This window comes from Camponotus vicinus, unplaced genomic scaffold, assembly GCF_025532165.1.
Source record: "Camponotus vicinus isolate PSW18456_S1 unplaced genomic scaffold, iyCamVici1.0 SCAF_4, whole genome shotgun sequence".
Classification (NCBI taxonomy): domain Eukaryota; kingdom Metazoa; phylum Arthropoda; class Insecta; order Hymenoptera; family Formicidae; genus Camponotus; species Camponotus vicinus.
This window is the reverse complement of record NW_028141976.1, coordinates 15,161,137-15,175,488: the sequence shown is the minus strand read 5'-3', so window position 1 is coordinate 15,175,488 and position 14,352 is coordinate 15,161,137. Positions and strand designations below refer to the sequence as shown.

General features: G+C 38.2%; 2 protein-coding genes across 3 annotated transcripts; one reads left to right on the top strand and one right to left on the bottom strand.

Annotated features, from left to right (window-relative positions):
- Window positions 1-1,529: 1,529 nt before the first annotated feature.
- Sfxn1-3 (Sideroflexin-1-3) lies at window positions 1,530-5,613 on the top strand. The gene is made up of 5 exons (XM_083096581.1): window positions 1,530-1,965; window positions 2,346-2,522; window positions 2,901-3,289; window positions 3,671-4,548; window positions 5,433-5,613. The coding sequence occupies exons 1-4, from the start codon at window positions 1,790-1,792 to the stop codon at window positions 3,913-3,915; spliced, it is 987 nt and encodes a 328-aa protein (XP_082952707.1). The 5' UTR covers window positions 1,530-1,789; the 3' UTR covers window positions 3,916-4,548; window positions 5,433-5,613.
- On the bottom strand, window positions 5,502-7,242 carry Mrpl2 (mitochondrial ribosomal protein L2). 2 transcript variants are annotated; one of them, XM_083096583.1, is made up of 3 exons: window positions 6,999-7,242; window positions 6,119-6,250; window positions 5,502-6,058 (listed from the first exon to the last, which is right to left on the bottom strand). In XM_083096583.1, exons 1-3 carry the CDS (start codon window positions 7,225-7,227, stop codon window positions 5,571-5,573), a joined length of 849 nt encoding a protein of 282 aa, XP_082952709.1. In that variant the 5' UTR covers window positions 7,228-7,242; the 3' UTR covers window positions 5,502-5,570. The 2 variants fall into 2 exon arrangements, with proteins under 2 accessions (XP_082952709.1, XP_082952708.1); XM_083096582.1 differs by having other exon boundaries at window positions 5,502-6,250.
- Window positions 7,243-14,352: the final 7,110 nt, after the last annotated feature.

The window sequence follows — 14,352 nt, the reverse complement described above, 5'->3', positions numbered from 1 at the left end:
CTATAATTCAAAAATTTGAACATACAAAACAGTCACACGGTGATAAATGACGGTGATAACAGTGCTCATTATTCGTTATAATAGATGTCAATACAAAAGGAATATTATATATTACCGTTAATAATATTATATTATAGATATTAATGTAATATCAAGATTATGAACTCTTATATAAACAAGTTCGTCCGAATTCGCAGGAAAGTATATATAAAGTAAACTAGCTAAACTGTGTGAAAAATATTATGTCAAAAATAATATATCATTAATTATTTATCATTTAAGCTTTTGTATGTTTAAAAATTTGAAGATGTTATATAAAATATATGTTAAAAGGATTATATAATTAGAATTTTAGTCACAAACTGGACTAATAAAAATGTAAATACAATTGACAAACCTGTTATTACTTTATCTGTTCGTAATAATGTAGCATACTATTCAATAATGTATTATAAAAATTTTCTAAATTAAATTAATAAATCAAGTATATGTGAAGAATTTTATACCTTGATTTTCAATCACGTTTTTTCATTTTATAATTAATATTAGATCTATATTATATCGTTTCCTTGAAAATGCAATATTAAAGTAATAATATTTCAGTAGAAAAATGTCTGGAAAAAAAGATTACAAATGAAAAACTTACCAGTTCTTACAGACTTTAAATTTACTGAACAGTAACTGTCCAAGACTGCAGAATTCATTAAGATAAAATCCTATTTAAATGGTTAGCTACTAATCAGTACGTAATTTAATTTTATAAATGGTGCTGTTAAAAAGGCATTTTCTGGGCAAAAAATAGCCAGAAACTAGATAAGCCAAACGAATCGATAAATGATAACTAGTATCAGTAAAAGATATTTAGTCGAAGCTTTTTTAATATTCTGATTATTATTTTTTGACCAATAAGTAATCAAGAATTAGACAAGACAAATTGATCAATAGCTATCTATGTTTTGTTAAAATATAAAATATTCTGTTTATTATTTCCTGATCAAGAGTTAACTAGAAACTGATTGGAAGAGACTCTATATGACAACTGATCTTTTAATATCATCATGTTTTCCACTTTGAATTAATATTATATATTTAAATTATCACTCTTTTTAGAAATGCAATATCAAAATAACAATAATGCAATGCTAATAAAATAGCAATATTAATAAAAAGAATTCTTTTGAGATTAATTTAACAATTATTTTGAAATCTTTTTTCCTTTATGACATTTCATTAAATTTTTTTAAATACCCCATTACGTGTATCGCTCATATCTTTCCTATAAAATTAACACATGAAACTAACAATCTCTTTCCAAATTACGATTTCATTATCAAATATATTCTTATCAATCTTGAGGAACAGGTAAATCTCTCCGTGTGCCACCATCTCGTGGTAAATTCGTAAACGCAGATACATGGGTGGCAAATTCGTGCGCGCGCACAACAGTCTTATCGATGAGAGCCGAGCGCGGCAAGAGGCAAAGCGACGTAGCCGATGGATCGAACGAGGGGAGAAGAGAAGAAACGATACCCAGCATATGGAAGCGAAGAGAGAGAGGAGTACCAGAGCGGCTGGACTCTGGAGCGGGTCAGTCGGCTGGTAGCTGGGTGAACAGCCTGTCTCGTGGATAAACCGGCACCGTATGCCGTCTCCCTGGAGGCTACCGGACTCTCTGCAGGTGAGAAGAAAGAGCGACGACTCTCTAACGTCGCCGAGAGGGTGAAGTGGGGAGAAGGCGAATCCAGGTGGGAAAGAGAGGCAGCGGCTGATCGCAGGAAAACACGAAGAGATGTCGGAAAAAAAGGAAATAGTGGCGCAGGATAAGATAGATATCGAAAGACCGTACTGGGATCAGAGCACGTATCAAGGAAGGGCATTGCACTTTCTAACTGTGACAAACCCGCTCAATGTCTTCGCCTCGAACCAACGGCTCGAACACGCGCGTAACATCGTCACGAAGTACAGGTAGTCGTTGCTATAATTAGTTTTTTTCTCCGTCTCCCTGTTGGAATGTGTATAATCAGCAGATTGCCATCGTGTCACGCTACACGTGTAAAACAGCACGTGTGATATTACGTATTGATATTATTACGTCATTATTTTTTTCTTTAAGTCTTCAATTAAACTGTCAATTATTTTGCTGAAATGTTCGAAGAGGAATTATAATAAATAGTTTCGTTTCAGCCATCTATTTTTATCATTTTCATCTTTTTTATTTGATAAAGTTTTCTTATAAATTCTGCTCTTTTCTATTTTTATATAAATGTAACTTAATATCTGTTTCTTTTTTCTCTTTCTTCGTTCATTATAAAAATAATAATTCGCGTTACTTTTTATGGTCGCAGACAGGGCGAGAGCCTAGAAAAACAAGGAATCATCGCGGATGAATTATGGAATTGCAAATATCTTTACGACAGCGCCTATCATCCCGATACAGGCGAAAAAATGTTATTAATTGGGCGTATGAGCGCTCAAGTGCCCATGAATATGATAATAACTGGCTGTATGATGACATTTTATAAGTACGTATTCAAAACGTCGACGCATGTAAAATTATCGTTAAGAGCATCGGATACTTCGACCTCTTTAGCACTTTTTAACAAAATATGTAGACTAATCTTAAGCGATAATAATGTAGATTATTATATTATTAATGTAATTTTCTTATCAAATTGCACTCATCATAATTTTTAATGATATTCTTCGCAAAAATGACCTAAAGAGCTTTCGATAATTTCAAACATAATTCACAAGAGTGCAAAGTCCACAATCAAAACGTTTAAGACACTGGAAAATTTGGATTATTGTGTAGCTATTGGAAGATTGTTCGTTTAGATATGTTTACGGTTTTTATATTAGCAGTTTATGTTGTTATCGAAAGACATTCACAATTCTCGTAGGTCAACGCCAGCTGTAATCTTCTGGCAATGGATCAACCAGTCCTTCAATGCCGTAGTAAATTACACGAACCGCAGTGGCTCGAGTCCGATTCCCACGGAAACGTTAGCACGAAGTTACGTCGGCGCCACGGGAGGTGCTGTGATAACGGCGTTGACCTTGAACCGTCTTGCTCAACGTGGACCACCGTTGGCAGGCCGGCTGGTGCCATTAGCTGCGGTCGCTGCGGCTAATTGCGTGAACATCCCTATGATGAGGATTACCGAACTCCAAAATGGTATCGAATTACAAACCGAGGACGGCACGAAAGTCGGCAACAGCAAACGTGCGGCGAAGCAGGCAATCACGTCTGTGACGTTATCGCGAATACTTATGGCCTCGCCGAGCATGAGTAGGTTTTGCTACGTTTGCTTCATTAATTGACCTTCTTAATAAACATTTCCCAATCAATCGTATCTGAACTATATATATGAATATGATAAGCAATTGATAAGCTGCCGTTCTTCATTTATAATATTTATAAACTAAAGCTAATTACGTTATCATCAATTAACACTTGTCAATTAGATTTTTTTTTTATATTTTTATATGATATATTATTATTATGCAAAAATTATATATACGAGAAGAACTATATTTATTATATATAATTATTTATATAAATCTAAATTTTTATCGTTTCTTCAAACTGAAATAAATAATAAAATAATACAATAAAAACATGTGGATCTACAGATCATATGATGCATAACATATTATTTTATTGTTGCAGTATTGGCGCCAATAGTAATGAATTACTTAGATCGAAGGCAATTGTTACGTAACGCGAAATGGGCTGCCGGACCGATTCAAGTTCTGATCTGTGGAGTGTGTCTCACTTTCGCGACGCCGCTCTGCTGCGCTCTTTTCGCACAACGCGTCCCTATCTCCGTAAATCGATTGGAACCCGACGTGCAAGAACAAATACGCTCGCGCGATTCCAGTCTAGAAACTGTTTACTACAATAAGGGCCTTTAAATTAATACGGGGCAGGATCCCCCATTCGAGTACTTTTATCGATGATTCAATGACGCAAATTTGCTCTTGAAACTCAGGTATACACGAAACATTCCCACAAATACAATATTCGAAAGCGCAAATATATTATCAATGTCTTCCAACAATTGCATAAACAGTTGGTATTGCTGTAAATAATTTATATTTCCGTAAATTATCGATGTTCAACGATGATAATATGAAAATTTACGAGGATACTATCGTACCAGTGTCTATTTAAATCTTAAAAAAAATTTTCTGATTTTTCAAGTATTTTTTTCGAGTTTTTATGTAAGATTAAGTATATTTTACACATGCAAATTTAATATAAATTTATTTTGTGCTCTTTTTAGCGTTTTTAACTTGTGTAATCATAAAAAAACGTTAAGAATTACTCAAAAATTTCTCTATATTGCCGAGATAAAATTCCTTGAGATTTTTTTTATTTTTTCGAGCAAAAAATTGCCTAAGATTCTTTAGACTTTTCTAAACACTCTAATCTACGATTCATAAACACATTCTCTTAGCCGTATACGTCCAAGCAATTACGTACATATCTCCCTTTCCATTTTGGCCTGCATACATATATGTAATGAATCTTTCAAGATATACAGGGTGACCCATTTTAACTTAGGCAGCCAAATAACTCGAAAAATAAGCAAGATAGAGAAAAATGTTTTAGACAAAAGTTGTATGGTTTCGAGGGGGCCATAAGATGGTATCATTGGTTTGACCTTGAAGAGTCATTTGAAGGTCACGTGAAGGTCACTTCAATTTTTTTAAATGGAACATCCTATATATTTTTGTACATTCTTGTAGCTCATCTCGAGAGCTTTCCAAAACACTATAATTAAGTACATTTTCGTTAAGTACTTTTTGAGTTATGAGGCTTGAAATAATTTCTTAATTTTACATAAACCGTAAAATATCTTGTAAAATATTCATTTTTCGATTACCTTACCTTAATAGTTTTATGTACAAAATAATGAGAGGAATCAATTGGTGTAAAGAAAACACATAGTTGTTTCGAAGAAAAAATATGTAATTTGCAATTAACAATTCCATATTTTTTCTTAAAAACAACTATGTGTTTTCTTTACACCAATTGATTCCTCTCATTATTTTGTACATAAAAGTATTAAGGTAAGATAATCGAAAAATGAATATTTTACAAGATATTTTACGGTTTATGTAAAATTAAGAAATTATTTCAAGCATCATAACTCAAAAAGTACTTAACGGAAAGGTACTTAATTATAGAGTTTTGGAAAGCTCTCGAAATAAGCTATAAGAATGTACAAAAATATATAGGGTATTCCATTTAAAAAAATTGAAGTGACCTTCACGTGACCTTCAAATGACTCTTCAAGGTCAAACCAATGATACCATCTTATGGCCCCCTCGAAACCATACAACTTTTGTCTAAAACATTTTTCTCTATCTTGCTTATTTTTCGAGTTATTTGGCTGCCTAAGTTAAAATGGGTCACCCTGTATAAGAGACATGTAAGAGATTCAGAATGCTGAGTGAGAAAGGGTAACGGATGAGAAAGACAATAAAATAAACAATTTAGTGTTCTGAATAAATTTTAATTGTGTATCTTTATCCGCAACTGTAATTTGTCAATGTACGATAGCTTAAGCATTGTACTTGGAATTAAAAACAAGGACTTCCGGTTTTTCCTCTCTGTTCTCATTGATACGTTTTGTTTTAGGAGGCGGTTTGATTTTACGACCAAATCTACCAGTTTTACGTTGCCACAATCCACTCCTCGGTCGATTTCCCAATTCCCGATTTTTCTGTGCGCTTCCAATCGGTGTAGAACCGTGTTCGATATTCGATAATCGACCAACCGTAGCCATACACGTCTCGTGTAAACTAAAAGTCTTTCTTTTTGGCATTTGTATTACTACACGATCTTCCTCGCGCTTTAATATCGTTGCAACGGAGCCAGCAGAATGAATGTACCATCCACCCTGTCCTGGATATTTCTCTATACTATGAATCTGGGTGCCTATGGGTAAAGCACCGAGGGGATAGGCATCTCCCTCCGAGGGCCTTATAGGATTACGCGGTATTCCTTGATGAGTACGTATTATGTCACCTGGCTTCATGTTCTCGGTAGCTAAAATATATTTAAGTTCGCGTCCGGAGCCGACCAATGCAACGAAACTTGTTCTATTACCATCCTTGAAGATCTCTAGGACTTTCTCCTCCTTTGGTGGTTCACTAAGATCTGTAGGTCCATCTCTAATCCACTTGATCCAGTGATATTTGTGTTTTATACCTCCTCCAATTCCTTTGACCGCTACTCTACCTGTTTCAATGATGTAAAAATCCATTTTTTATATTTTATAATTATACCATGCTTCAAATAAAAAAAAATAGACACTTCAATAAAATTAGCAATATTTTTGCAAAGGAGATATTGGTCGCAAAACAAATATTTATAATATATATTATTATATAATTAATATATATTATTTATTATATATAATATACAAAATAATATTAAATAATAATAATAAAATAATATTAAATAAATAACAAAATAATATTAAATAATAATAATAAAATAAAATAAAATACATAGTATTATATAATATTATTTTATCTCAAGTGCTGAAGATTAATTTTGATCCTAATGTTGTGGTTATTCGAAATAAATTATATAAAAAATTATTCTCATAAAACTCATATAACTAATAATATTGTACATTAATTTCTCTATTTCGTTTATAATATAAATACATTGTATTTCATATTATATTAATATATGTTTGCGTACATATCAAATTTATTTTTTATTTTATTTAAGGTAAAGCACTGATATGTCAAAGTCGACATTGACAGAAGCCGATGTGTAAGCTACCTATATTATCTTTCAGCATTTCCTGCTTTTCGTCAACAGAGGTCAGACTTATCTTTCATATAACTTTGCAATGTGTACATTTATATATTGATTACTTATCCCTATTAATTTGCGAATAAAAATCTCAAATATTATATCAATTTAAGATCTAAAAAAGTACGAGATACTGCAACAATAATATTATCTCACGTACCTGTGGCAGGATCCCTTCCTCCTAAATTTGTAATCTCCAAAGGCTTCACCGTGTATTTGTCCTCGAAATGGACAATTCTTCTAAAAGCTTTGCCGGCGCCAATTTTTGGTTTCTTGACGAGTTGATATTTGCATCTTCTTGGTACTTGAGAAAACACCGAGATCGTGGAACTAATGAAATTAGATACTTCTTGACCGAAAACGCGACATGCAAACATCATGGTAGACATCTTGAATTAAATGGAACTGCGCCGACTTTACGTGATGCCATCTCTGAACACAATCTTGAATTAATCTTAACGAAATTTGCTTTATCGGTAGAAAGTAACTCGAGGAAAATTGCTCGACGAAATTCTCGTTTCATTTCAAAGTTTATAAATTTCACCTTGGAGCCTATATATATTTATAACACATGATAGAATATATTTTTTAGGGATTGTTAAGATACAGCTTAAAAAATTAATATTTAATTTTTATATATTTGCAATATTAGATGAAGATTGAATATTGCAAAATATATATTTTTATCTAGATATTTGCTGAGGAAAAAAATAAGCGTAATTTTTTTTACAAACTTAAAAGATATAAATCTATTCTTTAAATTTATCTTGAATCGCAGAGTTAATGTATCTTGAAGAAATATTCAAAAACCTTAATACGAGGTAAATTGAAAGCGAGAGCAATCGGAGATTTATTCATATTTTTTACGTAAACTGATTATATAATATATATATTTTTTAATAAATCAATTCAATAACGCTTCGAACATGTAGTTATACGAATACGCAATTTAATTTCATCAGAATGTGTCGCATCGTAGCGTCTTGGAAATTAGCGTCTCGCGTCAAAGCGCGCAAAGTCGCGCGATCAAGAGCGTACATCTTATTGCGGCACTCGTCATAATGAGGACAAAGTTCATTCGCGGCGCATAAACGCGATGCGCCAATTAGCCGACGTTCCTTAGGATCTCGGCTCGTAAATCCCGCCAAAGTGATAACGAATAAACGCTCGAATAACGTGCCGCGTTAATATCCCGCCGAAGAGACCGCTCGTGGAAAATGCGCGCAGCGTCCCGCATAGAGAGGAGCGAACGAACGGCGTGAAGGGGAACGCTTAATTGGTCCAGGGTAATTATTTTATTAAGTGAGAAGATGGCGGATGGAATGCTAAGAGAGAGCACGCTGGTGCGGTCTGCCGACTAGGGGGCGCCGATGGAAACGTCACGACCGGGGACGATAGGCAGGAATAGGGGTGGCAGCGAGGGGGCGACGAGGAGGGGAGGGACAGACAGAGGGTGACTCTGTGTGGAGAACGTTTAAATACCTACGTATCTACGAACGACTGTACTTTGGAGCAGCGTACTTTTCGTGTAGGTGAATCAGGCGGCCGCAACTTTCGGTCGTGTATGTAGTACGTGTCTCTGACGTGCACGCGCAATTCTCACCGTCACGCACGTTCATGAGGCTGTCTCCCCGATTTCCCTCCCGCTGTCTTACCGCGAGAGAGAAAGGCGGCGGCGAGAGAAGAACAGGCGCGAGATAAAGGAGGATGCTGTATTACGCTTTTGCGCGCGCGTTCAGCGTCTCCGCGTTGGTCGTGAAGGAGGAGAACATCTATTACCCGGTACATAGACCGGGAAGGGGGAGACCAGAAGGAGGGTGGAGGTCGGAATCGTCCAGGGAGGGGTGCGGGCAAGAGTAGTCGAGCGGCAAATTGTCCGCCATCTTACCCACCTTATACCTTATCTCACACTCTCGCCCGTAACCACCCTTATCCACCCCTTCCTCCGCTACGCTTTCCTCCAACCAGACCCTCTCACCCTACGCGCGCCATCCACCCCCCGCTGCCCTCCTCTTCATCGTCCTCCATCCTCTCCACCCCTTAGCGCCGCTCTCGCCTCTCGTCCTCCCTTTCTCTCGGCAGCCACCGCCTCGAAAGCTTTAGATTACCTACCCCTTATAAGCGCTCGTGTTGCCCATTTATTACCACGACTCCCGCGACTACCACGACCGAAAGACCAACCGCCCCCGCTTTCACCCCACGCTCTCTTTCGCCCTTCGTTTTCCACCCTTCGGCCCTATTTCCTCCCTGCTACCACCTTCGACGTCTACCGGCCGTCTTACCTTCGTTTCTTCGTTTCTGTTTCAAAGCAGCACCGCGATCCTTATTAACGCTTTAACGCTATCGTTACATAACTACACGCGTGCCGACTCTCGACTCGAATAACACGATTAGTTGAGTTTACGGAGAATTATTCTCGTCACTATGAGCTAGATTTAAGTGATGGAACACTTTTCTAAATAAGCAGCTAATATTGTTTATTTATTATTATTATCTGCGATTATGAGATTAGTGATTGAACCATCAATCCCTCTCTTTCTCTCTCAATTTTTTTTTCTTCTCCACCGTTTATTTCTGCGCTGTTGTTCTCCTACAAATACCTGGCACGACATTTCCTTTGTTTCGTATCTTTACTCTCGACAATCTCGAGTATCTCACACGGTCCTTATTACCTTTAACGTTGCCATTACATATCCACGCTCGCGGTTTACGACGAGAGACTCGAATAACACGATTAAGCGAGTTTACGGCGAATTACGTGTACTACGTCTATCCGAAACTCACTACCGCTTCTACCTATTTAGAGGCGAGAACAATTTTCTTTAGAATGTGAAAACCACAAAGTGGTAACTATATCGGGAAGTTACGCTTTGGAGATGCATATTATGCATTTCTCGTCAATGATTCTAATTTCTTCTGTAAATTATAATTCCTATCCCTTTTTATTCAACATTAAACATATCGAACTTTGAATTTCTCCTATAAAATCGCGATGTAAACAGACGAAATAGGATAACGCAATGAGAATTAGACAGCTACATTTAGCTAAATGTGCGTTGAAAATTCAAATGCATTTAAATTTCCGGCGCAACGAAAACTTGCGTATTTATTTTTCAACCGTGGGATAATTAGCTCATACATGCTCGTATCACGAAAAGTCACACCATTGTTCGCATCATGAGCAACACACTCACACGTGCTATTTTAAATTAAAATATTAAACAGTGTACATTCCAGAGGATTAAAAATAGCGAAACTAAATTATAACGTGATATTTTATATATAACGCCACGAAGAAAAATTAATCTTTTAGGTAAATATCAATGAGAAAATTGGAAATTATGCCAAAACGTAATACGTAACATATCATGCTCCAAAATTTCTACATTTAAGTGACGCGTAAAAATGTGACATTTTGAAGTGCGGCAAATGTCATTTGATTCTTGCGATAAATGTCAAGTAATCTTGCATTGCTCGTAAGCAACGGTATTTAATGCGTGCGACTCGGTGATTTTCACGCGTGATTCTCGACCATTAAAAAATAACCCTGATATTAGACGCGCGAGGAAAGTTCGAGGAGGCGAGAAAAAGCCTGAAGGAAAAAAAGCCGAGAATGGCGGTCTCGGTCGATGAAACGTTTCCGCAGGGACGAGTTGGAATGAACCGCGCGCGGAAAGCTGGGGAGGAGCAATGAGGGAAAGAGAAAGCGAGAATGAACGGGAAAAAATGAGCTTGCGCGCAACCATGAGAAGATGAAGAGAGAAGTAAAGAGTGATAAAAAAAAAAACGCAGACGGAGAGAAAGAGAGATGTACAGCGAGCCGAAAAGTGCGACGCGGGGATGGCACATCGCATTGTAAAGTTTTCCAGGCGACCGCGGCGAGAGGGAGAGAACGATGAAGAACGACAGGAAGGACGACAGAAAGGACGACACGGATGAAAGACGAAAGGGGAACGGATCGAGAGAGAGGAAAACGGTTTCGGTTGACGGGCGGTTGCTTCGACCCTGTGTTCTCGTTCGTTTCCTCTCAATTCGTCGGCTAACGGCAGCGGAGAGAGATCTACACACGAAGAATGGAAGTGCGAGAGAATGGAGTCGCAGGATGATGCGAGAGAGCGGCGAGGGGAGAGCGAGAGAGAGATTCGCACGACGAGAAGGGAGGAACAGGAGAGAACTGGAAAGCATTACGCAGGATGGCACGACTGTGTGGATGCCGCGCGAGAGAAATAGAGAGAAAGAGGGAAAAGGAGGGAAGAATGGAGAGAGAGATAGAGGAAGAGAGAAAACGGAGGCAGCTACTCCGGCAGAATGACGGGGCTGTTACGAAGAGGTGAGGAGTCAGGAGGATACGACCGAAGGAGGGTGCAAATAATAACAATAATCATATTTCCCGGCAACATGGCCGCTGAAAGAGGGTGGCCGCCTGGCAGCCTGGTGTACGCGCAGGAGGGAAGCGAGAGGAAGAGAGAGAAAGCGAGATAGACGGAGAGCGAGGGAGAAGAAGGGAGGAAGCCAGGCGCAGGCAGGGAGAGGGTTATCATAATATTACAAACCACCGCCGCAGGGACGTATCTATACAATCCCTCACCCTCGCTCGCGCTCCAGCCCTCCTCGCGCTCATCTCTCCCTCTTGCCTCCCGCATCCCCCTCGCGGAGATTCACGTACACGGTACCTAAGTTCCCCGCGTGCAATTCGTACGAACGGTCGCATCCGGCAATTGTCGCGTTATATACCTCAACCCCTCGCCTCTCTCTCTCGCGCGTCCTCCTCACCCTCTTCCGTCTCTTCCGCCGTCGCCCCCTTCGCCTCATCCACCCGCTCTTTCTCCTCCTCGTCGTTCTCCATCCGCGATCCTACCGTTAGTGGCTCTTCCTCGTCCTTCTCTCTCACCCTCTATCTCGGTGGGGTCTCCGCTGTTCTCCGTGGAACGATCCCGTAGAAAATGTACACCCGCATCCGCGACACGATCTGGCTTTAGTTTCCACGCCCAATGGCAGTCGCCGTTCGACGTGGATTCTCGCTTGACGAGGCTCATTCGCAGCTCCTATTACGTACCCTTCCTCCCGTTGCAGCGATCCTCCCGCGCCACCTCCCTCTCATCTCATCTTCGACGACGACAAACGGGCCGGGTACGTTGAGAAAAAATAATTACCTATAAATTCTATGCCAGCGCGGTCGACGCTTTCGAACGCCCGTGCGTTTCCCTCGCCTCTCCTTTCTTTTCTCTTTTTTTTTATTTATTATTTGCGCGTTTACTGTCGCGCGCGCAGCAAGCAGCGCATTGTTCGCCACTGGTATAATACCCAGATGCAAAACGACGAACTTTCCTCCCCGATGATTGTCTTCGAGCACGGTATCAACGGTCTATTTTTTTTTTTTTTTTTTTTACGAATCACGAATATGTCGAAGCGCCTCGAATGCTCGTCGTTACCGCCGCCCGCGCTTTCTAGGCACCGAGAGTATTTGTTCGCCGCTCGCGCTCGCTTTTGTTTTAATTGTACGGCGCGCCGTCGAATCGCGGAAAAAAATCCCACTGGAAATGGCGCGCTGGCAAACGACCGGGAATATCAAAACTGCGGATAACTCGATGGAATTTTAATGTCGTTTCGCCCGAGCTTACGTGCTATGCGGAAAAAAGCCACGTTTTTGTATTCCCGATTTTATTAAGACATTACGAAGTGATATTTAGATACGTAATTAATTTGCGTGAATTCGTTAGCAAGTTGCGAGTAACGATCTGTTGATGGGGTTATCGAGGAGATCATTATAAAGTACGATTATGAGAGAAAACTTATTCATCTCAATCAAGCTTGTACAAGTTCTTAATATCGCAGACTTAATACTTTATTAATCTGCTGCAATCTAAAAATCAAAGTTATGTATTTAATTCCTAATTTTTCTTGTAATTTTATATTTTTGTAATATATATGTGTATTTTATATGTATATTTAAACAATTTAAAGTAATTTATGAAATATTATGTAATTAATCAAGTAAATATCATGTATAAGAAAAGTTTTAAAGTTTGTTAAACGGAGTTGAAAAAGACTCCAACAAAAAGAAATAATATTTCTATTAAATTTCTTTGGCAACTTCCTTAAAAAACTAATTAATTAAAAATAATAATTAATTAATAATTAATTAAAAAATAAATTAGTATCAACAATACTAATTTATAAATTTCAGCCGCTGTAAATTTCATCACAATATCTCACATTCGAGGGACTATTAATATCGCGTCAATGGAGATGCGTATCGCACCCTTTTATGACATCCCTGCCGTCTTTTCCGGTCGAAATCGGAAACCGATGCGGATTTTAAATAAATAGCGACGGGGACAAAGAAACACGAAACTGTCGAAACGCACCGGAGACAGCGTGTCTGCGGAAAAGAGCCGCTCGACTTAATTTCATCCAGATGTTCGGGCATCTTGGAACGGTTCGTTGACTTTCCTGCGGCAGCGTCCCGGCATCACCCCTTTTAATGGCTTCCCGGGATGTCCTTGCCGACAAACTTGGCGCTATATCGGGTACACACGCGCGAACACAATTCCGGCATGTAAATAGGGTACTTGGCAGGATTATTTTGTTCATCGCGCGAGCAGACGCGGAAAACCGAGGTCTGCTATATAAGTACATAGTAATTTTACTCGTACGCGGGACTGCACGCACTCGATCCGCGTGTACTCATTCAGGGATAATTATGTCATTTACCGAGAGTGCATAGTGAGCCACACGCCGCTGCGACTCTGACTAGTTGCGGAAGTTATGAGCCTCGCGTGTGGTAATATCATTGCAATTATGAAACTCAACGTTCTAATTTGCGGTAGTAATGCTCTATTTATGATGCAACGCGCGAACGATGCGGCGCGCCGGGATCGACAAATTAACGAAAACACCCTCGAATACCAGGAAAATTCAAGCGGAAATCGAGTTGCATCAAGTGCCGTTTATAGCGCTTAGATTTTTATACATTATTGAATTATAAAACTGACGTATGTACTTACTTTATACATGTATTTATATTGATTGAACGTGTGCGTTTTTTTAATTGCGAAGAGAAATATATTAATCATAAAATTAATAATTAAATAAACGTGTTATTAATCGTTGAATTCGTCGAATCGAAAGAAGATCTGCATGCCAAGAAGAAAAACATATAAAAATTAGTAAATACGTTTATGAAAAGACTCAACGAAACAAACTTAATTATACAAAACTAACGGAAATGATTCTGTACATTTTACATGTATATAAAACTTTAAAAAATATGAAAACTAAGTGCAATAATTTAACAAAAATTTGACGTATTGAAAATAATATTTATGACATATATTATTTTTAGTTAAAATTATATTTTAAATTATTATAATTGGCCTTTGTATTTTTTCTTCAAGATAACATCTCGAGTTCAATGTATTGCATAATTCCCTCTTGATATCGAAACACTGCTCTCGCGTACTCATTACAGTGCATTCAATCTGAAGCCACTTAACTTTCGCATCGCTAAGGAG